Genomic DNA, 25,056 nt, shown 5'->3' with positions numbered 1-25,056 from the left:
AGACCAGTAAGCTTAACATAAATTGTGGGGAAAATGTTTGAGGGGCTATTGAGGGACTATATACAGAATTATGTGACAATAAATAGTACTATAAGTGACAGCCAGCACGGTTTTACAAAGGACAGAAGCTGTCAAATTAACCTGATTTGTTTTTATGAAGAGGTAAGCAGAAGCCTAGACAGAGGGGCCGCTGTGGATATAGTGTTTTTGGACTTTGCAAAGGCATTTGACACTGTCCCCCATAGTTGTCTAATGGGTAAATTAAGGACTATAGGTTTAGAAAGTATAGTTTGTAATTTGATTGAGAATTGGCTCAAGGACCGTATCCAGAGAGTTGTGGTCAATGATTCCTACTCTGAATGGTCCCCAGTTATAAGTGGTGTACCCCAGGGTTCAGTGCTGGGACCACTATTATTCAACTTATTTATTAATGATATAGAGGATGGGATTAATAGCACTATTTCTATTTTTGCAGATGACACCAAACTAGGCAATATAGTTCAGACTATGGAAAATGTTTGTGAATTGCAGGCAGATTTAAACAAACTAAGTGTTTGGGCGTCCACTTGGCAAATGAAGTTTAATGTAGATAAATGTAAAGTTATGCACCTGGGTACGAACAACCTGCATGCATCATATGTCCTAGGGGGAGTCACTTGTTGAGAAGGATCTGGGTGTACTTGTAAATCATAAACTAAATAACAGCATGCAGTGTCAATCAGCTGCTTCAAAGGCCAGCAAAATATTGTCGTGTATCAAAAGAGACATGGACTCGCGAGACAGGGATGTAATATTACCACTTTACAAAGCATTAGTGAGGCCTCATCTAGAATATGCAGTCCAGTTCTGGGCTCCAGTTCATAGAAAGGATGCCCTGGAGTTGGAAAAAATACAAAGAAGAGCAACGAAGCTAATAAGTGGCATGGAGAATCTAAGTTATGAGGAAAGATTAAAAGAACTAAACCTATTTAGCCTTGAGAAAAGACTGCTAAGGGGGGACATGATTAACTTATATAAATATATGAATGGCACATACAAAAAATATGGTGAAATCCTGTTCCATGTAAAACCCCCTCAAAAAACAAGGGGGCACTCCCTCCGTCTGGAAAAAGAAAGGTTCAACCTGCAGAGGCGACAAGCCTTCTTTACTGTGAGAACGGTGAATTTATGGAATAGCCTACCGCAGGAGCTGGTCACAGCAGGGACAGTAGATGGCTTTAAAAAAGGGTTAGATAATTTCCTAGAACAAAAAAATATTAGCTCCTATGTGTAGAAATTTTTTACTTCCCCTTTCCCATCCCACTTCCCCTTTCCCATCCCTTGGTTGAACTTGATGGACATATGTCTTTTTTCAACCGTACAAACTATGTAACTATGTAACTCCTTTTGATTGGCCATCATGGAGGGATCTTGCCTCAATCCACTTGTCATGGGAGATGTTGGAGTAAAAGGCAGAAACATCAGCCGTTAAGAAGGAAAGGTTGGATAAATGATTGGTTCTATTGAATTCTTGTCATTTTTTAAGTAATTGAGTGAAGTCTTTCAGATATGAGGGTAAAGAGGTGACCCGTTTCTGAAGGTGAAGATCCACAAAGTCAGAAAGATTGTCAGCCGCTTCGTTTCAGTTCAGCTTTTTCCGGAAAGCCGATGTATCAGAGTACGGGCTCATAGACTTTCTATTGATTTCCGGAAAAGGCCGAACAGAAACGAAGAGGCTGAGCGCTACACAAGCGATTGCTCTCAGTGCTCGGTCCCCCACCAATCAAAACTTCTGACATGTTACTATGACATGTCAGAAGTTTGTCGAACGTTTAGTTACACTTTAAGGACTTGTGAATCTTTTCTTGTTTTTTTGGTGAGCAGTTGATTTTCTATGGATAAAAGCTGGACTTAGGTCATATGTCTACAGGGTTGAGGCGAGGGAGTGTCCAGGGTGGGGACAGACGTAGAGGCATTGGCGGCAGAGATGTTAAAATGCCATGACAATGTGAGGTTACAGATGAACGACGTGTTTAGCTTAGAAAATTGTTGAAAACCATCCGGTATAATAAATGGGCAGAAGGACAGTTCTTTAGAAAAGAAGGCAGATCCCATTGTCTTTAAGAATGTGATTGGAAAGATTAAAGCGTTTCACTTAGTTACACAATTCCTTTTTGCTGGTGTTAGTAGATATTTTAGGGTTCCTATTTCTGCCTGCTCTGCATCCCCTTTATCTATTTTCCTTTTTGTGGATAATTTCTATATTGGCTGAAAGAACCTGGTGGTGGTTTGGCTTTTACGGCTGTTGAGCCGTGGGACAAGAAACTGCTGTGGTTTGCTGTATGTTTGTTATTGGCACGATAGGGGGCATTGTTAATTGGGATGGAAGTCATAAAAAAGATTTTCTTTGAAGCGTTTACTTAGTGTCTTTCACTGGGCCTTGAAAGTTGAATCATGGGAGCAATTTTTACTGATTCTCATAAATTGCCCAAAGAGAATGTTTTTCAACCATGAGAGGTAGTGGGCACTTTGAAAATCAAGTTCAGAGGATTTGAAGGCATTGAGAGGAATGTTCCCTAAGGGAGCCGAGGGTAATGTTTTACTGTGTTATGTCTAGTTAATGCCTGTGCTCTCTGAATCTCTGTGTCATCCCCCTCAGACCCTGTACTAGGCATATATCAAGAGAATGGGAGCTCTCTGATCTCCTATTCAGCACTTCAGAGAGGAGAAGAAAAGGTTATCGCTCAGCAAGCTGCTCTCTTCATTTTAGTTTATGGGAGTTGTGAAAAGTTGAACTCCGACCTATCAGACATGGCTTTTAATGTTGGTATACCATGAATGTCACAGATGGGAATACCTGTAGTTTTACTGGGGCCCTTGGGAGTGGTACAATCTGACAATGTGGCCTACGAACCAGAATAGGTAGTGCACCCCTGCTGTAGATGTATACATAATGTTTTAATTCAACTGACAGCAAGAGATGTTGAAAATGATAAGAAATTAAGACAAAAAGTAAATAAAAAAATTGGTATATATCTCATAATTAACGAAATTAGGATTCATATACATAAAACTGGAAAGGGAAGAATATATTACAGATAGTTCGCTCACCGCGTTTCCAGGGCGTTATTTGATGCAAGTTGATTTTGTTCAAATGCTGCAGGTGCTTGAAAATACCCCCAACGCAGTCCTGTGTCGACAGCAGGTATACAAGGTAATGGAAGTGAAAAATGATGGTGTATCCAGCACTCGGTATAAAAGTTAAATGGTTTATTTGGTCATATTAAAACAAAAGATTAAAAAAATCTATGACTAAGGACCCCAGCGGTCTAAAACGCGTAAGCGTGGTCCCGGGATTTTTTAAATCTTTTGTTTTAATATGACCAAATAAACTATTTAACTTTTATACCGAGTGCTGGATACACCATCATTTTTCACTTCCATAAAAATGGAAAACCCATTTTAACGAAGTGTCCAGTTACAGGAATAATAAAATGTGTTTTAGGACTTACTAATATGAATAATTTCATTATATATGTCGGCATATATCCCGCTTCTGATATTGCCCTATAGACCTTGTCGTGTCCAGGCTGCACACTAAACCATAAAGAAAAGAAAACAGCCCAGACGTTTTCAAGTATAACCATTTATCTGCAGATCTGAAATATGTGGAGTCATCAAAATTGGGGACTGAATGCTCAACAATCATCTGAACACTAAAGCAGAATTGACAACGGGACCTGTAGGTCTGATCTGCCCGATGTTTTGGATAATTTCTGGTTTATGTAAATGTAGAGGTAGAATGTTATTTAACCTATGGGTAAATAAAAATCAGCTGTTTGGCAGTGGTGCCGGGAGTCGAACCCCCACCGATGAGATGTTGATGGCCTATCCTGAGAATATACATATTAATTTTCTATTTTTCAAAAAAAAATAATATAATATATATATGTAATAAATAATTAAATATAGTATTTATGCAATATAATTATGGGTATATATATATGTTTATAGTTACTTTATTTATCTTTGGTATTATGTTCGTCTTAAATTTATTATTATCATGTATATATAATTATACCAATTGATGTCAAGCTTTTGCATACCTTTATTTGTGAATCCAATATGTTAATTGTTTCTATATTAAATATGATGTCCTATTAGCCCGTTCGCCTGTGTCTTTTATGCAAAGACGCTCGTCTGCGCATGCGCTGAGGGCACCGTATTCCGGAGTGCCGTTTTTTGTTTGTCTGCATTGCCCTGGTGATGTGCGTCTGACGTCTTTTGACAGGGCGTTCCGTCACCACGCAGACACGTGGTGCTTCCGGTGATGCGATGCTCTCAACGTGCCGACTGAGCACCGATTTGCATATCATCCACAGGTGAGAGCTGTTTGCGTTTCCAGCGTTTTTTATAAAAAACCCTGGTATTTTAATCTAGTCAGCCTCCTGACGAATCCGGTCTTATGTGAAACGTGCGTCGAGGCGTCATTTTGTGCCATTTCTCTTGACTTTTTCCTCCTTCCCCTACCATGACTCTGGGTACGTGTTTTTGCACATTCCTCTGGTTGTCCACTTAACCCTGTTACTGGTTAGTGTTTCATTGCCGTATCTAGGCTTTGCTATATACCGTATTTTTCGGACTATAAGACGCACCTGACCATAAGACGCACCCAGGTTTTAGACAACAGAAAATAGGAAAAAAATTATTTGCTAAAATATAATTTATTCTGTTTCACCACATTCTGAGAGCCAAAACTCTTTTAAAATTAATTTTTTTATCGATTGAGCGGTATGAGGGCTTATTTTGTTGCGGGACGAAATTATTAAATTTTTTTCATTGTGCTTGAGGAAAATTTTTTTTTTTACACTCCTAAATATTGATCTAACTTTTTTTTTTTACACATTTTATTAGTTCCCCTAGGGGACTTGAACCAGCGGCCACTTGGTTACATGTGGAGTTACTGAAACAGCGTAACTACGCTGTTTCCCTAACTCCCATAGTCGTGAATGGCAGTTACGGAAGCAGCGTAGCATGTGAGCTACGCTGTTTCCGTAACTACTGTTCAGTTCTTTGGGAGTTACAGAAACAGCGTAGCTCAGCGAGTTACGCTGTTTCAGTAACTCCACATGTAATCAAGTGGCTGGGAGAGCACAGAAAGCTAGAATGGGGTTTAGGGGGCCCCGTTCTAGAGATAGGTGTGGGTCCCAGAGGTGGGACCTGCATCTATCTGACATTTATGACATATCCTGCGGATATGTCATAAATGTCCTTCATGGAAAAACCCCTATAAATGCCACGGTCGCTATTGATCACGGCATTTAACTAGTTAAAGGGGTTTGCCATAAAACACATGTATCCCCTATCCACAGAATAGGGGCCACATCTGAGATCGCTGGGGGTCCGACCGCTGGGACCCCCAGCAATAAAGAAAACAGTGGAGCGAAAGTCACCCAAAGCACTACATGAGAAGCCTGGACATCCGGGTTCTGTGTCCGGCTTATCTGTTCCGCAGCTCCATAGAGATCAATGGAGAGCCGCTCGCGCATGCGCAGAAGAATCAAATTGATCTCTATGAAGCGGCCGGACACAGAACGCGGAAGTCACAGCTTCTCATGCAGCGCTCTTGGTAACTTTCGTTCCCCGTTCTCCTTATCGTTCACACATCTATCCCCTATCCTGTGGATAGGGGATACATGTGTTTTATGGCACGAGCCCTTTAAACCTCCAGGAACAGCGAAATTGCTGTTCCTGGCCGTTAGAGCAGCGTGTCAGCTGCTGACACCTGCAGTGTATGGAGCGGGCTCCATACATCACCCCCACGCTCCATGATGTGCCAGCACGTCATGGGTCGGGAAAGGGTTAAGTAATGAAGCGGTCATGGTGCCCGGGACTTTTTAGCAAGATTTATTCTTGCTAAAAACTGCGTCTTATAGTCCGAAAAATACGGTACATTCTGGCCATTGCTGCATAGTAGTGTCCTTGTATTTAGTGGTGAATTAGTTCATGGGACTTCATTTTTGAGATGGGTTGTTCTGTTATCCTTGGGTATATTAACATCTGCTGCTCTCTGCATATGACCTTTTTTATTCAGTTTCTTTACATTTATTGTTGTGATACCATGTATTGTAATAAAGATTTCTATTTTTTATATTACGTGGTAGTCATATATATAATTTTTTGGGTGCTATATTCCCTGTGCTTTCGCGCTTATAGGTTGTCTGCTGGTTTTGTGGGAAAGCCCTTTTTTCTTTTGTTGAGGTTCTTTGTAGGTTTATACTATCCTGAGGATAGGCCATCAATTTTTTATGACTGGACAGTACCTTTAACACGTCAGCCGCACAAATCTCTCTGCTATATTATATCAGTCTGAAGTTCAGGCTGTTTAGCTCTCAGAGCATTTCAAAGACATTATATAATTATATCCATTTCTCAGCTAAGTGCTGGTATATACTGGCTTGCTGCCTTTGAATTTAAACAAGAGTATACTCATTCACTGTAGCGCTGGTAGCCTCTGGTCTCACCCAACCCGGCAGCCGCCAGCCTTGTTGTTCTCTGCGCCGGTATCTCCCTGCTCTGGGACGCCGGAGCTCTCTGCTCTTTCCACTGCTCTGTGCACGCTCCTACAAGCGGTTAATTCTATGGCCACACATTTGGATATTGCTTCTGTTGCTGCTCCATCTACTCCACTACCCACCATCACTCCAGTCAGTTTTGGGTCCAGAATTTCATTGCCACTTCTACCTCGTTACAATGGAGATTCAAAAGCCTGTAGAGGCATTATAAACTAGTGCAAGATCCACTTCCAGTTGAACGAACATCTTTTCCCCTCTGATTTGACCAAGGTTGCCTTTGTCTTTCTCCTCTCTGGAAAAGCTCTGGCATAGGCGAACCCTATCTGGAAACACGAGGGTCAGGAATCTTCCAAACTACAATTATTTTTGGAGACTTTTCATACAGTAGTTGAAGAACCGAGCCGAACGTCTTCCGCAGCTTCTTTGCTTCTTACTCTCCGTCAAGGGAAATCGACGGTAGGAGAGTACGCCAACCAGTTCCGTACTTTGGCAGCAGAGCTTGCTTGGAATAATGAGGCCTTGGTGGCAACCTTTTGGCAAGGGTTAGCTCCTCAAATTAAAGATGAACTGGCGGCTCGTGATCTCCTATCTACCATGGATGCTCTAATTCTTCTGGCTACACGGGTCAACATGAGGCTCCAAGAACGTGCCCAGGAATTTAGTCGGGAAAAAAGATTCTACAGACTGGCGCCCAAGTTCCAGAGACCCCTTCTACATCCTTCAGTTGTTCTGCCTGAAGAGCCTATGCAGGTGGACAGACTCAGACTATCTGACCAGGAGCGACAGCACAGACGTTCAGCAGGACTATGTGTGTACTGTGGCCATAAGGGTCATTTTGTGAGTCGGAAGCCGGGAAACTCCACAGCTAGGGTTGATAGGAGAGACTACCCTAGGTGGACAAACGCCTGCTGCAAAATTTTCCCCCGAATTATTGATTCCTGTGACAATCTCCTCTAATGAAGAATCGACTCTATTCCGCTTATCTGAATTCTGGAGTGGCTGCGAATTTCATCAAACAGGCCTTAGTAGACCTCTAGCAGGCACTTCTGTAAATGATAAACCTCTGCCAGACCCGATTCTTTCCATTACTGAACCTCTGAAGTTGCAAGTGGAAGCTCTTCACTCGGAAAAAATAGCTTTTTATGTTCTGCCAAAAAACAATTAACCCTATCCTGCTGGGACTACCATGGCTTCACCAACACGCTCCTGTCCTCAACTTTCAATTCTGGAGGTGTTCTCCAGTACGGATCCCGATGTTTTCACCGCTGCCTGCCTCAGGTTCGTCCTGTCCTGTCCCCGATACCTCAGTCACTCTCTGGTCTGTCGCCACAGTATGCCTGTTTTGCAGATGTCTTCTGCAAGAAGGATGCTGAGGTCCTTCCTTCCCGTTGTCCTTACTATTGTCCAATCAAATTGCTCCCTGAAGCTTCACCTCCTCGTCGACTGGTTTATCCGCTCTCCCTGCCTGAAACCCATGGAAACCCAATGTCAACGAGAACCTCGTAAGGGGGTTTATCATTAAATCTACTTCTCTAGCCGGAGCCGGTTTCTTCTTCGTAGAAAAGAAAGATGGATCTCTCCGCAAATGTATTGATTGCCGTGGTTTAAACCAAATCACTGTCCAAAGCAAATACCCCTTGCCGCTAATCTCTGAGCTCTTCAACAGAATTCATGGGGCCAAAATTTTCACGTAGCTGGATCTAAGCGGACCTTATAACTTGATGTGTATCCGCAAAGGTGATGAATGGAAAAACGCATTCAACACCCGAGACGGTCACTACGAATATCTTGTGATGCCCTTTGGATTATGTAATGCTTCAGCTGTGTTCCAGGTATTTGTAAACAACATCTACAGGGATCTACTGTATGTCTGTGTGGAGACGACATCTTGATTTATTCACCAGTTCTGACGACGCACCGGAAGCATGTTTGCCAAGTCCTGTCGTGGTTAAGGGGGAATTGCCTCTACACTAAACTTGAAAAGTGCGAATTCGAAAAGAAATCCTTGCCCTTTCTGGGCAATAAAGTTTCAGATCATGGACCTCAGATCAATCCAAGTTGGCAGGGCACCCTGGTATCCGTAAGACTCGAGACTTTATTTTTCATCACTACTTGTGACCCGTGCTGCCCAAAGATGTTGTGGACTATGTATCTTCATGTACCAACTGTGCCCAAAACAAACCTACCCATTCCAAGCCTGCGGGTCTACTCTGACCTCTGCCTGTTCATGACGGTCCCTAGCAACATATTGCCATGGACTTTGTTATGTATCTTCCCCCCCCCCTAGAATAATTTACGTTTTGATGCTAATTTCATATATTTGTCTTAAAGTTTTTACATTTTTTACATAACACGTTCCTTTTTTTTAGATTAAGGATGATAACTGCTGACTGAAAGTGTTGGTTGATTGTGGCTGGAGTTCAATAGCGCATCCTGGAAGTGTTGTTGTCTCTGAAGACTAAAGAATTGTAACTTTGGGCTGTGACAGTGACCATTAATCTTTTCTTTTCAGTTTTCTCTTTTACATGTTGCTACCCTGAACAGGTCTCCTGATCGTAAACTCAACATCACTCAATGCTCAAAGCATGATGAATAGTCTGATCACCAGCTATTCTAAGTGGCCCCATGCTGTTTATGCACAAGAGATGTCCCAGGTCTTTTATTGTAATCCACCACTTAAAAATGATGAATGCTCTCCTGGTTGCACTCTGCTGAGATTTGTTTCAACCCTGACCAGATTTAATATGAAAAAATAAAGAAAATCTATTTCCTATACAAATTACTACTTATTGGGTGTAGACTCCCTTAACTGCTTTGCTTTTCGATATTTAAGAAGGATCTATCACAAGGACACATTCCTTTTCTTTATTGATGAACTCTGGGACATGTAACTCTGGAGCGCCTTCTCCAAATGTATGTATGTTTGTATCTATTGCTGTTACATTGATGTCTATTCACTCTCAAGACACTTCAGTAAAGTTAATGTGTGAGTAAGTGACAGTGCATCGTGATCTCGCTAGATCACTATGTGCTGAGTACATGAATGGAGAGAAGTGTATGAAGCTGATTGGTCAGCGTCATAAACTTCTCTTTACAACGCCCACTTGGTCAAAGGCTAAAAAACGCCCAAATGGGCATTAACAAAGTAATTAGCATAAATGTAAAATAGGTCATAACTTGGTTAAAATTGATCGTTTTTCTAAATAAAAAACAGTGTTCTCTACATTACAGCGCCGATCACATTATGTAGGAGATAGGGCACTTATAATGTGGTGACAGAGCCTCTTTATGGAGGTGTAGATTCTTGTGTTTCGAGGCTAGAGAACAGGAAAAGAAATTGGTGAATGCTAGGAAGTTATTATCAGAGAGAGGAAAGCCTATGCATGTTATAGTAAGGAGAGGCAAGTAGAACTTAGGTCCAGTATGTAACCCTTTTATTTGGTAGGAGAAGACCGCTATTATCTTAAAGCCAAATTAGGTGCTGAGTGATTCTTATTAGCTGGCAGTCAGATAAATCATATCATTAGGAATCCTCATGTCATCCATAATGATCGCAGGGAGCAAAAACTAAATGGAGAAGTCAGGCATTGAAATGATAAAGGACGAGATCAGAAGGTCTATAGGAGGAAAGTAATGGAACCGCATAGTATGATTGCATTTTCATCATGAAGGTTCTATACTCTTTAAAGTGAGTTTTATATATTATTTAATTATAAAAATCTGAATATATTATAATCCTGCATCAATTCCTTTGATGCCACTAAAGGACTTTTACTGTAGCATTGTAACACTGGACAACGATAGTGAGAAATACAGAAGCTTATTACAATATAAAGCAAAAATAATATAATACTACATTCTTGTAAAGAGAAACATGGTCTGTAAAGCTGGAATTTTTGTTAGTAAAACAGATGTCCATCTGCAAAAGTGTTTTAATGATTTATTGCTTTCTTGACCTAGTTTAAACCGTACTCAAACAAAACTGGAGTTGGAGACTGGAAACTCAGAAAAATGTAGTGAGCAAAGTGACATCTCTTAGCTTAGGTGACATTGTAATTCTAAATTGTAAATTAACGTTTTTTTATGTTTTCGGACCTAAAGCACACCTGTCACCAGACACAGCTTTTATTTTAGGGCATCTATAAGTTGTCCAGCCATCAGTAAGATAGTGGGTGCATTTGTAAGCCCTCATGTAAGGGATCCTGACCGGCTGCTTAGTCGGAGTCTTAACAATGATCCCTCGCGTGAGCAAGTAGGAAGCACTAAGAGAGTGTATATTCTCACATTTGCACCTTCAATTATATCTTGTAGATGCCCAAAATAAAAATCACACCTCCAGTGTGTCTTGTAGATGCCTAAAATAAAAATGTAGGTGTAGTTATTTCTAATTTTCTTCTTCCTCTTCACATCCAGTCATACACACATCTAAGCAGAGATGTGGGCTTCTTTATGCAGGGCCATCTCCCACAAAAACACACTTCCTATTGCTGACATATGCCCCCATTACCTAATCAGTGGGGGTCTGACTGCTGGGACTCCCACCGCTCTTTAGAATGAAGGGGCCGTGCGGCGTCTTTGGCCTTTACTCTTCACTATAGAGCTGTTGACCAGGCACATTCAAGAGCAGGAGTGGAGCTGTGTAGGGGAAAAATGGCTGCAACCCTTAGTTACTGTATAATGATCGTCAGCATTCAGGCCTCCACCAGTCAGATAGTGATGCATATTCTTGTGAACAATAAATACCAAGGAAATCAAAATAAATCAAAATTTATTTTAAGGTAGTATAATACAAGAAATTGTACTACCACTTTGGGAGATTCTAGTACCTATGTTTGTATAATTTTGTTTATCTTTTTGTATCTTTATCTTTGATAAAGTCATCTCTTATAATTTGTATTTGTTTATTTGTATAAACTAAAATTTCACACTCAAATAAAAATTCTTAACAAGTGTGTTAACCATTTTTAGTTGATGAAATATGCTTTTTACCACCCTCTAAATCTCCATGAAACTAGAGGATTCTTTACCAGATGTGTTAATCCTTTTCATTGCTGGGAGCCTGCAATGTATTCTAGTAATGCAACCCTGCTGGGAATTAAACTGAAACTGTGTTTATGCCTCTTCAGCTGGTCATAAGTCATTCTCGAAATTGAGAAATCCCTAACTGAAAGCCCTTGTAACAGATTGCACTGGGTGGTCCCTTCTTTGCTTTGCCACAGTGCGCGGAGACTGTATGGCTCCTTTAGAACGTAGCCATACAGCCTATGGACAGTGCCATAAAGGCTCTGTCGGACTCCTTGGGGGAAAGTTATCAGTGTCTCTAAGCCCAAAAAAAGTCTTAGGCCCAAACGTCATAATTTGCAGTGAAAATTGTTACTTTTCTGCATTTTACGCCGCCCTCGCAACTTTTTTAAGAAGGGGTATGCTTTACAAAAAGAGGACGGGGCCACTGTGGCCTTATAAATTATAGTGTAAATCTAATCCAGCTCCTAGATGGCCCAAATTTCACTCTGTAGGGCATAGTATGGTAGAGGCCTGCGCCGTGCTCTGTACCTTGCCCCACTCGATCAGACTACCCCGTCATTGGACAATAAAAAAAATAAAATAAAGTATGCTAAACTCACCGCTACTTATTGCTTCTCCCCTACGGGTCCCATCAGGCCCTCACGACAGGCCATGGCTTTTGCAAAGTACTGACGCCGTGCTTCGTCAGGACATTTTATGTGTATGAGCCTTGTATGGCATGTTTATGGGGGCTAAAGCAAAGAGGTGGGGAAAAGAAGGGAGGAGCAATAAGGTGAGCGTAGATTTTCTTTTCATGTTTTATGGGGGGGCGACGCACGGGTGCAGTCGTTACACCACAATTGTGGCATGCGCCTCTTAACAAATCTGTTGCATCTTACTCCAGCGGAGCAGAATGCTAAGACTGGCGTATAATATGCCAGTCTTAGTAAATCTGCCCTTTGTGTACAGAGATTTTTGTGAACTATACGGTGTGAATACCCCTGTACATATGGAGTATGCCACATTTTTTTTCTGCCAGATTTATACCTCCATAAAATCGGAAGCATATGGAGGCTCAGTACAGACCTCTTCCACTTCTATAGAAGCCCTATTTCAGCTCCGTACATGAGCTCTTAATCTTCTAGGCAGAAAGACAGATCATGATTTAGAATCTCTCTGACCACAAGTAACTATACCTGTTTACATTCTATACAAATGACTTGGCACATGACAAACTTTCTGTTGCATAAGATGTAAAGTAACTTCATATGTTAGGCTCTGCTTAGACTGACGTCATGGCATTCGTTTTTATAGGAGCAATGAACGACCCATTATGATCCATTTTGTAATAGATCATAAGGGGTCTGATTGAATGGACTGTCAGGTTTCTTTTTTTTTTTTTACTGTATGGAATAGCGCAACATGTTACACTATTCTCGTTGCGAAAGGGAAACGGAAACCTCCTAAAAATTAACAGGAGTGTGAGCTATGGTCCTATTATACTCTATGGACTTAACATAGCTAACTAGAAACGTAACTAATTCATACCCCTATACTTAGTTTCCACTTTCTATTTTTATGAGTAAATATTAAAGGATGGCAGTATAAAAAGCACTTATAGCCTTTGGAACTCATCACTGTGAAATTTTCTGAGTTCCTTCTTTTTTCCGCACTCTCTAACCTTTTCCGAGGCTCTCTATTCTGTCTTTAACAGAATAAAGCCATTGCCTTGGGTATAGACTAATCCTATTAAAACTTATGACGTTGTTATATGTGTATTGGTATGTGAAGAACTATGGAAAAGAGAAACATACTACACCTATGTTTATTAACAAATAGTGCAGAAGGATAACATAAAACTGCTAATACATCTGTGCTAGACATAAATCATTGTGCCCTTTAGTGGTCACTAAATATCCATGCTGCAATTTCGTAACCTAGAAGACTACTTGTCAGGACAGCAAGAGCAGCAGTTGACTACAACTGGTTAGTGCAGCACCTAATGCTGCTTAGCTATTTTCTCTGTCTAAGGCCTTATTTACACGAGCGTGTCTGTTTTGCTCACGCCAAAACCGCTGCGTTTTGCATGCGCAAAAGGCACTTACCAGCTCCGTGTGTCATCACCATATGATGCGTGGCTGTGTGATTTTCGCGCAGCCGGCATCATTATGACACTCCGTTTGGATGTTTGTAAACAGAAAAGCACGTGGTGCTTTTCTGTTTTCATTCATCCTTTTCAGTGCTGTTGCGCGAATCACGCTTGTCCCACGGAAGTGCTTCCGTGTGACATGCGTGGTTTTCACGCACCCATTGACTTCAATGGGTGCGTGATGCGCGAACAACGCACAAATATAGGACATGTCGTGAGTTTTTCTCAGCGGACTCACGCTGCGCAAAACTCACGGACTGTCTGCACTGCCTCATAGACTAACATAGGTACGTACAACGCGCGTGAAAATCACGCGCGTTGCACGGACGTAATACACGTTCGTGTAAACAAGCCCTAAAGGCCACTTTTACACGGCAGTATTTTGGTCATTATTTTGCATCAGTATTTTTACAGTAAGCCAAAACCAGGAGTGGGTCCAAAACACTGAAGAGGTGCAAAACTTTCCATTATACTTTTTCTCTGTGTAGGCTCCACTAATCGTTTTGGCTTTCAAATACTGATGCAAAATACTGACCGAAATGCTGCCATGTGGAAGAAGCCTTACACACAGTAAGGAAGTTGTAGTAGTAGTCATTCATTTTATTTATGCCATGGAAATAATCTTTGGTTATCCTGCCACCCATCTGCATTTTCTTGTCTCTAAGAATAGAGAAAGGTCCGGCACATGATACAAGTAAAATTTTAAAACCAAATAAACCAAAATCCTGGGTGAAGAAGGCTTATTTGTTTCGAACCTGTACACAAGTCTGGTGTATTTAATGCCCCATACTCATAGTCCTTGTTCCGTAAGCTGGAAATATACTACAGACTTTAGATAGCCAAAAAGGCTAAAAATCTGGCGCCTTTTTGTGAAAGGAAGGAGCATAACAGACATTGACCGAAGGCAGATTTCTGGAAGAGTTTTTCTGCTTTGTTGGATGCAGTCGTTGAAAAGTCATTTATGCCAAACGACATCCCATCGATCGGTGACTTGTGTTTTTAACTTATTACTTTGCTCTCCAGGACGGCAACCTTCACAGACTAACTATAAATTATCTCGTTCAGAGAACGGCAGTATGAAATAATTAATGTAAAACCATCTTTACTTACCTGCTTGGATTAGTACACAAGAGGAAGGCGAATTGGAAATACACTTAATTAAAAAAAAATTTGCTGTTTCTCTATGGAGGGTACATTAGGTAAGGCCTCATATTAGCTTCAGAGAAAATGATTCACCTTGTTGACTTGGTATTCCTAGGTCAGAGTATGGCAGCATAAAGACATTGGGGCAGATTTACTATTCAAAATGTCGCCAGAATTCTGGCTTAAATTGAGCCAGAATCTGGCGTACATGCTATTCGCCACATTTAGAACTGTTTTAGACAGACTTGACAAGAGGGTGTGGCTTAGCGGAGAATTGGCGATGGTCTGGCAGAAGGCAGTATGGCTTAAACGGGACACCAGACAGGGAGAAAGAAAGTCTCTGCCAGTTTAGCTCACCTAGGCCCCTGCTGATACTTTTTTATTAAGTTCCAATTCCATATCCCAGAAGCCATCTTCTTTTCCATATGCTCCTGAGTGTGAAAGACAATGGAGAGTTGTCACCATGTGGGCTGGGCCCTGTGTCCCCTACGATCAGACCATACCCCAATCAGACGCCCACTAGATCAGCCCCTCTCAGAACAGACATATGTATATACATATTTATATATATGTATATATAAATCTATTTTTTTTTAAAAAAGCCTTTACTCACCGCTCCTCCGTCTTCCCTTGTCCGCAGAGGGCCCACCTCGGATCCCCTCAGGCTACGAAATCAAGGCTGGTCTGTGCCACAGCACATACAAGTCCTGACGCTGAGCAGGAGGTTGTGTGCCTCGTCGTATAAAACGTCCTAAGGCTGACTGGCGTCACGACTTTGTATTTGGCATGGCACAGGCCGGGCCTGATGTCGCAGCCTGAGGGGATGCGGGGCGGGCACATTCGCCTCCGGGTGTAGTCGCACCCCTTGCAACTGCGATCGTTTCACCACTGTATACAGTGTTCTGCGTAATGCAGGGTCTGAGGGGCCCTTTGATTCCTTGTGTTATGTACTGCTCCCTTAGGTCCTGTACAGGCATAGCACAGTGTATAAATTCTGCCCTGAGTGATTCTTTACTGCGCTAATATGTGGTTCCAACAGGGTTGGGTGTGTATGTTTAATAAATCTGTAGGGCAGATAGTGGTTGCTGAAAGGTTACACAGAACAGGAATGGTCAGTCTATTTGGGATTAGGTTTTTAATATCATGTGTGATAAGCACTACCTTGCTGCTACTATTTCATGTTAACACTTGCACTGACAGGAGGATTAGGTCAGCGGAGATTGCTTTGCTAACTGTTTATGTAGCTTCCACGCCAGATTTCTATGCGCTAATTAACAACCCATGAGCTTGTTTGGTGTTGACATCTGCATATATATCACTTTCATATCTAACAGTCTTCTCATTGACTCTTTATAGTTTGCTGCTTTCTTTTAAAATAAACTTCACTAGGAGAACTCTGAGGGTTGTTTTTTTTTTTTTTATAGAATGGATTTTACAGGCGTTTCACACTGCACACTTGGAACAATTACTGGTTTAGTAATAGAAAAGGCCTAAGGGTTAAGTAATATTTCTAGGAATTCTCTAATAGTTTCCTGTTATATTGTAGATTCAGGAACAACAGACATTTTTTAACAATAAAACAATTTACATGGCAAATGAGATCGGTTTAGGATTAACCCCACAGATAGTTTTATTTTTATACCATTTTTTTTTAGTGGTATTTGGACTAAAGCGTGTAAAAATCGATAAATAAAAAGTACTCTTTTTATGTTTATTCCTTAATTCATTGATTAGCCAATGAGTTTACCTCTAGAGGCTTAGAAGGCCACTCAGTGCAGGAATTACACTGTACGGGAGATGCAACCACACAGCCATACAGTTAGGCTGGGTTCACACACCCTATTTACGGACGTAATTCGTGTGTTTTAAAGAGGCTCTGTCACCAGATTTTGCAACCCCTATCTGCTATTGCAGCAGATCGGCGCTGCAATGTAGATTACAGTAACGTTTTAATTTTTAAAAAACTAGCATTTTTGGCCAAGTTATGACCATTTTTGTATTTATGCAAATGAGGCTTGCAAAAGTTCAAGTGGGCGTGTTTACACTAAAAGTCCAACTGGGCGTGTATTGTGTGCGTACATCGGGGCGTTTTTACTACTTTTACTAGCTGGGCGTTCTGACGAGAAGTATCATCCACTTTTCTTCACAACGCCCAGCTTCTGGCAGTGCAGACGCACAGCGTGTTCTCGAGAGATCACGCTGTGACGTCACTCACTTCCTGCCCCAGGTCCTGCATCGTGTCGGCCACATCGGCACCAGAGGCTACAGTTGATTCTGCAGCAGCATCAGCATTTGCAGGTAAGTAGCTACATCGACTTACCTGCAAACGCCGATGCTGCTGCAGAATCAACTGTAGCCTCTGGTGCCGATGTGTCCTCGCTCGTCCGACACGCTGCAGGACCTGGGGCAGGAAGTGAGTGACGTCACAGCGTGATCTCTCGAGAACACGCTGTGTGTCTGCACTGCCAGAAGCTGGGCGTTCTGAAGAGAAGTGGATGATACTTCTCGTCAGAACGCCCAGCTAGTAAAAGTAGTAAAAACGCCCTGATGTACGCACACAATACACGCCCAGTTGGACTTTTACTGTAAACACGCCCACTTGGACTTTTGCAAGCCTCATTTGCATAAATACAAAAATGGTCATAACTTGGCCAAAAATTCTCGTTTTTAAAAAATAAAAACGTTACTGTAATCTACATTGCAGCGCCTATCTGCTGCAATAGCAGATAGGGGTTGCAAAATCTGGTGACAGAGCCTCTTTAACCTCGAATTACGTCCGAAAATACGGCTCCAATGCGCCGGCAAACACCTGCCCATTCATTTGAATGGGCTTTACGATGTTCTGTGCCGACGGTCATTTTTTTTACGTGCCACTGTCAAAAGACGGCGCGTAAAAAAGACGCCGGCGTCAACGAAGTGCCTGTCACTTCTTGGGACGTAATTGGAGTAGTTTTCCATTGACTCCATAGAAAAACAGCTCCAATTACGTCCGTAATGAACGCTGCGAAAAACGCCTGCACTTGCCTTTACGTCAGAAATTCCAGAGCTGTTTTCTCCTGAAAACAGCTCCGTAATTTCAGGCGTATCGGACGTGTACGTGTGAACATACCCTTAGAGTGTACCTCCAGGGAAAAATTAAAACGTCTTCTTCTATAGTGCTCTTACTGTACAGTTCGTTTGTGCAGCTTTACACTTCGAAGCTGAGCTGTTTGTGCTCTCCTTTCTAATTATTTAACAGGAAGCTGTTAACCTTGTCTGTCATGTTACAGATACAGTGAAACTGCAGCCTGGTCACGGTCACTTTGTCTACAAGCCAATTAGCCAACATTACACTTTCCTCACCTCCCCTTAAGGCTGAGTTCACACAAGACGGATATGCTGCGTAAAGTTACACAGCGTATCCGCCCTGGTGGACGCAGGCATTTCTGGGCGAAAAACCGCACCAAACTGTGGTGCAGTTTTTCTCCCGGAGTGTCCTCTGAGGAAAACTGCAGCACTTAGCCGGGCTGCTGGCAGGCCGGCCTCTTGGGATGTTTCATGCCAGGAGACTGCGATTGGCTGCAGCAGTCACATGGGATAAAACATCATCCCAGTAGGTCGGCCTGGAGAAAGAAACACAATTGTTTTTTTCTGAGTTGCGTTTTTTGCAACGGAATTGCTGCAAATCCACCACAAAAAAAACCGCAACAACTGCTAGGAAATCGCAACAAATAAGCAGCAAATACAATTGACATGCTGCGGATTTAAAAAAAACACACCGCTGGTCAATTTCTGAGTGTTTTTCCCGCTCAGTATTTACGCAGCGTGTGGATGAGATTTGTTTTATCTCATCCACTTTGCTGCTAATGTATTATGCTGCGGATTTTACGCAACAAAATTAGTTGCAGAAAATCCGCAGTATTTACGTAATGTGTGAACTGACCCTAAAGGAGTTGTACATGTTTAAAAAAATATGGATGCCTTCTTCTGGAAGCAACACCACGACAGCACCTTTGGTTGTGTCTGCTACTACAGCTCAGCTCTATTGACGTAAATTGAACAGGGCTGCAATACTGTGTGTACAGGAGTGGTGCTGTTTTTGGAAGAAAGCAGCCATGTTTCTCTTGGGGTATGTGTATACACAAAATCCAAAACGTCTGAAAATACGGCGCTGTGTTCAAGGGAAAACAGCTCCTGATATTCAGACGTTTTTTTAAGCCACTCGCGATTTTCACTGTGTTTTTTGTGGCATTTTTCACAGCCATTTTTGGAGCTGTTTTTCTATAGAGTCTATGAAAAACTGCTCCAAAAACGGCTTTTTCAAAACGGCCGTGTAAAAAAATGGCCTGTCGGAACAGAACTCCGATTTTCCCATTCAAACCAATGGGCAGATGTTTGGAGGCATTCTGCTTACGATTTTTCGGCCGTTTACGGGCCGAAAAAACTCACAAAAATAAGCTGTGTGAACATACTCTAAATATGTACACACACTGCAGAGAGGGAGAGAGAGAGAGAGAGAGAGAGAGAGAGAGAGAGAGAGAGAGAGAGAGAGAGAGAGAGAGAGAGAGAGAGAGAGAGAGAGAGAGAGAGAGAAAGAGAGAGAAAGAGAGAGACTGCATGCTTGACTAAGTCAATATGTTGCTTTGAACACATAACTAGCGAGTAAGTTTCTTCTACAGTCACTAAAGCGTCTTGTAGTTCCCTGTTTGGGTAAGACATCATTTTAGCTGTATCTCTTTCATTCTCTATCTATTTAGACATCAAGAGTATCTCCCTAAGACAGGAAGAACTGCAGTGATTCAAGTCTCCTTCCCTGCCCCATATTGAATGGAATGGAGTGTGCAGCTGTAACGACCAGGTGCCTTTAAATAGTCCTGGGGAGCAGCAGGGGTGATTGGGTCATTTTTGAATTTCACACGCACTGGCAATATAAGAGATGGCCGGGGCGCACGCGCGCACACTAGGGATCCAGCAGCCACGAGTAGAAAACATCAGAGGACGCGAGCAAGGTACATGACCCCGGCGGTGGGGACCGCAGGCAGGAGTGGGACCCACCGCTTTCGTTAAGCAGCATAGAGAACGCAATTTGTTATCCTAGATTAGAAATTTACACACCTGAGGTGTATATCCTAAGAGGTTTTCAAGTAGATCACTGGAGAACACTTGAAAGGGGTTTTCCCATTTTATCTCTAGGATATGCCATAATCTTATGATCAATGGGTGTCCGAATTCTGAGACCCGGATGATCCTTAGAACGAAGAGGCTGAGGTCCTTTCAGCCTTTTTCTACATATAAGTAGGCTATGGGCAATCCTAGAGTCTCCAGATAAATATAGTCACTGTACCGATTCAAAACTATTTTTCAATTTCAAGACACTATTGCAGAATTACCTTTTTGGCACAATCCAGGTATTCCCGTTACTTGAGTCACAAGACGCACAATTCTGGACCTCCTTGGGAGTTACAACCCTCTTTCTCACTGTAGGACTGTTTTAGGCCCCATGCACGCGACCATATTTTTTATCCATCCGCAAATACTGTCCGTGAATACGGATCCGTAGTCATACGTAAATCATCCGCATATACGGAAGGGTGTCTGTAAATATGGTCCGTAGTGCATTCGTAACGCATCCGTATTTACAGATCTACAAAAAAAACTGGGAGGAATCTAGGGTAATCCCCTGGCGTTGCATAGCAATGCTTCCGTAATTATGGATGGCTACAGATGCACATCTGTAGCCGCCCGTAATTATGGAAGCGCCCATAGTCTTCTATGGGGAGTCCGTGCCGTAATTACGGACAAAAAAGGACATGTTCTATCATTTCTATGGCACGGACACCCATCCGTAAAAATACAAAAAGGTGTCCGTAGCCCATAGTAATGAATGGGTCTGTAATTACAGTCCGTGATTACGGATGAAAAATATGGTCGTGTGCATGGGGCCTAAAAGGGGTTTAACCATTTTATCTCGACGATATGCCATAATATTATGATCAATAAGTGTCTGAACTCTGAGATCCGGATGATCCCATGAATGAAGAGGCTGAGGTACTTTCAGCTTTTTTCTACATATAAGTAGGCTATGGGCGGTCCTAGAGTCTCCAAATCAGTATACCCACTCCTTACTACCGATTCAAAACAATTTTTCAATTTCAGGACACTAAATTACCTTTTTGGGACAATTCAGGTATTCCACAGTTACTTGAGTCACAGGATGCAAAATTCTGGACCTCCTTAGGAGTTACAACCCTCTCTCGAATGTACATAACGAATCTTTTTGTCTCATTTGACCAAATTCAGCAGTTATACCGAGTCCCGAGAACAGTCTTCTATCATTTCTTACAATTGAAACATGCATGACAGGCACAGTTTATGAATCCATACTTTATCTATTTCTTCTTACCTTCTTATTGATATTTTGAGGAGCCATGGATGCAAAGGTCTTATTTCCACCATGTATACCCAGGTTCTGAGTAGAAAAATGGGAAAGACTTATACATACTCTCTGAGAAATGGTTAGACGCGTTGGATAACCTGCAGCTGCTGCGAACAATAAGCTTGTTCAATTATATATTCTATGCCAGTGCTATCTAACACCAGTAGGGCTACATAGAATGGGAAGAATTCCCTCCTCCGAGTGCCACATATGTGGTACGGCGAAGGCTGATTTTTCAATTAAATGTGTCCTCCAATCCTTAACTATTGGATGGAGGTGAGAGATAATTCTGCAAACTCCAATTCCATTTACTCAGGCTGTTTGTCTACTATGCCTTTTGAATGAGGAAGAGTTGCCCCATCACAATGGCATATTTATTAGAGAAACTTTATTTTTGGCTCTTTTAATGGTAGCTATGCGATGGACGGATAGACGGTCTCCTAGAACATCTCAATGTATAAATACAGAAAATACAATTATCCCTTATAAAAGGATAGTGGATAAGAACAGATGTCCTCATAAATTTGACAAGGTATGGAAGGTCCGGTGTGGCTTTCCTATAACATAATACAATCTTTAGTCCCTTAGAACCTCCTTGCGCTCTGCACTGCTAGGGGCCCGGTTACTCTTACTCGGTCACGGTTGATAACTACGTATTATATATATGCTATATACCTATACAGGATGGAAATGCTTACCTTACTATTTGTCGATGAATATTACATGTATCTTATGGTTGTTGAATATACTGTAGATGTGACAAATGAATTCTATCCATAATACCGGTGACTTTTCATTCATCTCTGTATTTATCCAATAATTGGCTGATGTTGCTTTTGTTCTTTGTTGTAAAAATTTTTTTTTTGTACAATTTTCAATAAAACAGTTTTTTTAAATAAATAAATAAATACATTGTAGCATTTTGAACCAGTTCCCCAAATTCTCTCTTTTTTTTTTTTTTTTTTGGGTTAGCTCTGTTGACTGGGTGGACCACATTATAGCTCATAATGGGGCTTAGGTATTTTTTGAGTGATTACAACACTAGGAATAAATTTGCTTTCTACTGTTTCATGAATGGTTGCTTTGACTGTATGTGCATACAAGCACAGTGTAGCCTAATGGAAAAAATTATTTATCAGCCGCTCTCAGAAGGACATGGAGTAACTGGATCCTAACTAACAAGGAAGCAGAAAGCAAAAGTTAAAACTGATATTATTTCACATTCATTTCTGCACATTGTACTGCAGTTTTGAGATAGAAGTAGTAGTCCATACTACCAATATCTTATATTTTCTAGCGAATATCTACCGGTTATCACCATGTCGTTTTTAGATTCAACATTATGCACTGATTTATTTAACAATATACAGTTTCAAAAAATTCTGGTTGCTTATAGCTGCCACTAGGGGGAGCTTACTGCATACTGCTTTGTTATTAAGCTCAATGCAATCAGGCAGGTTGAACTCTATGGATAAGCAGGAGATTTGGAGATCCAACCCCTAAAAATATTTTTTTATGAAATTAACAAGCACAGATTTTTTAAATTATTTAAATAAATAAAAAATAACATGGTGTTTAAATGTTTGCATTCATTTTAAGGTTTCCATTAGTGGCCACTTGTTATGATCCAGACTAGGGGTATATATTTTTTTTGTGTCTGAAAGCTTAAATGCTAGACTAATACATATATTTTAAAGATATTACTGAACATATATAATTATGCCAGTGAAAATATTACCGCTTTATTGAATGTTTCACTTTTAGGGAGGGTCTGTCCACACAGTGACAAGTCTTGCTATCACAACCCCACAGTTCTCAATGTGGGACTCAAAATGTAATATGGTCTTACTCTAAATGTATATGTTTATATTTTACTGTTTAAGGCCCCATGCACACGACAGCAAAAAACCTCCGTTTTTGCGGACCCATTCACTTTCATTGAACACTGACACCTTTCCGTAGCACTACGGAAGGGTGTCAGTGCCGTGGAAATGTTCCGGGAATTATGGAACATGTCCGTTCTTTCGCATTTTGCGGGCCGTGCTCCCTTACTTTGTATGGGAGCACGGCCCGAAAATGCGGCTGTCAGTCAGCGGCCGGCCGTGCCCGCAATTGCGGGCCGTGATTGCGGGCACGGTCGTGTGCATGGGGCCTAAATATAAGCTTTACGTGTACCTGCAAATTTGTCATTCTGAATAAGTAATTTCACTGGAATAAAGTGTTAGTAAGCAGTCTTTGTTGTCTTGAACAGGATGGTACCACCACAGACATTAACCATGAACCTCCAGCATGGGCAGACACAGCAATTTATGATTAAACCAAAGTACTTCTCTAACTCCAAGAAAGTTCTCCTGGGTGAACAATCCACAGAAGGATCACTACCTCTCAGAGCAAACGGCCTGGACCATCTGACATCACAATTACATCATTGTAAGTTATATATATAACTTTGTTCAAGTTTCTGCACGATATGTCTTAACTATATGAGAGAACTAGGTAATTTGGTGGAATGGGCTGAAAATGTGCAAATATATATAGATAATTTTTTTTTCTTTTACATTTGAGCATCCTAGACTAAATTATACCACACAATGTCAATCTGCTGCATCTAAAGCTAACAGAATATTATCATAACTTCATGAGAGAACATTATTTCAACACTTCTATTGTTTATGTAGTTTACTTTTCAGCACCTCAAATGTATTGATCAATATAGTCTAAACATCTTTATTTAAGTTTCCTAAATCTACAATTCCACAAGCAATTATCTTGTTTTTTTGTCCTTCTAAAAATTATCTTAAATTTGACTCATCAGTTATTAACTTTTAATAGGCTTCAAGTTGTCTATCTTTTATATTTTCAACCTTCCAGCACTGTGGTTCTGCAAAGTAAATACGTGTGTCTGTACCTGACAGTTATTTAAAACTAAATTACAGTCAATTAAAATTAGACTCTATGTATCTAAATGGGATAAATTAGGTAAAATACGATACCAAGTTTCATCACCATTTTTTACCCTGTTACGTGGATGGAAAACAAGGATGATTGACATGGCAACCAATTACGACAGACTTGGATGTGACATAAACAAGCAATATTACCTAACCAAAGTAAATTTGTTTTGGCCTCTTAGCAATTTAATCACTCAACTGGTCATGGAATGTTTTATACCTACAGTATATTAATTTAAAAGGCATAAAGCCTATAATACAACATATAGGCATCATTTCAGTGCCATATTTAATGCAATTGAGACTGCTATTTAATTCTAATATGTAATTTTAGTGTGTGTTTTGAGCTTAATAGGATTCTTAAAGTATGAGCTACTGTACCTGAGCTTTTATTTCTTTCGTAAATGTAATACATCAATTAAGGCCTTATACACACATTGCAGATTAGATTCAGAATTTGCAAATATTTTTTTAAGCCAAGGAACAGAACCAAAACAGAAGAAATAGATAACGGAAGGCCTTATAGTGTCTTCTCTCCTGGATCCAATTTTGTTTTTGGCAAAAAAAAAAAAATGCATGCAAAATCTGCATCAAATCTGTACTGTGTCAACAAGGCCTAACAATGTAATAATCTGTCAGTTTGTAAAGGTAGTGTACACTGTGTAATTGGAAGCTTTCTATCACAACCTATCGATTACAGCATCACAACATACACTATAAAGTATATGTATCTATTTCCTGTCAATCCTAAGGATTTTCACTGCTAGAGCGGTAAGACTATGGGACCTTTTTACCGTGAGTTGTGGTCATTTGTTAATCATAGATGCAACATAATATTAA

At 41.0% G+C, this 25,056-nt stretch overlaps 1 protein-coding gene across 2 annotated transcripts in view; it reads left to right on the top strand.

Moving 5' to 3' along the window:
* Positions 1-25,056, top strand: part of LTBP1 (latent transforming growth factor beta binding protein 1) — a 380,067-nt gene that overhangs the window by 108,002 nt on the left and 247,009 nt on the right. For both annotated transcript variants that reach the window (XM_075862823.1, XM_075862821.1), the window contains exon 4: positions 23,517-23,695. In XM_075862823.1, coding sequence (XP_075718938.1) covers positions 23,517-23,695 — 179 coding nt within the window. The remainder of the gene's footprint in view (positions 1-23,516; positions 23,696-25,056) is intronic.

The sequence above is a fragment of the Rhinoderma darwinii genome, chromosome 4, assembly GCF_050947455.1.
Source record: "Rhinoderma darwinii isolate aRhiDar2 chromosome 4, aRhiDar2.hap1, whole genome shotgun sequence".
Lineage (NCBI taxonomy): Eukaryota > Metazoa > Chordata > Amphibia > Anura > Rhinodermatidae > Rhinoderma > Rhinoderma darwinii.
Note: the sequence above shows the minus strand (reverse complement) of the source record. Positions and strands in the feature narration are given on the sequence as shown.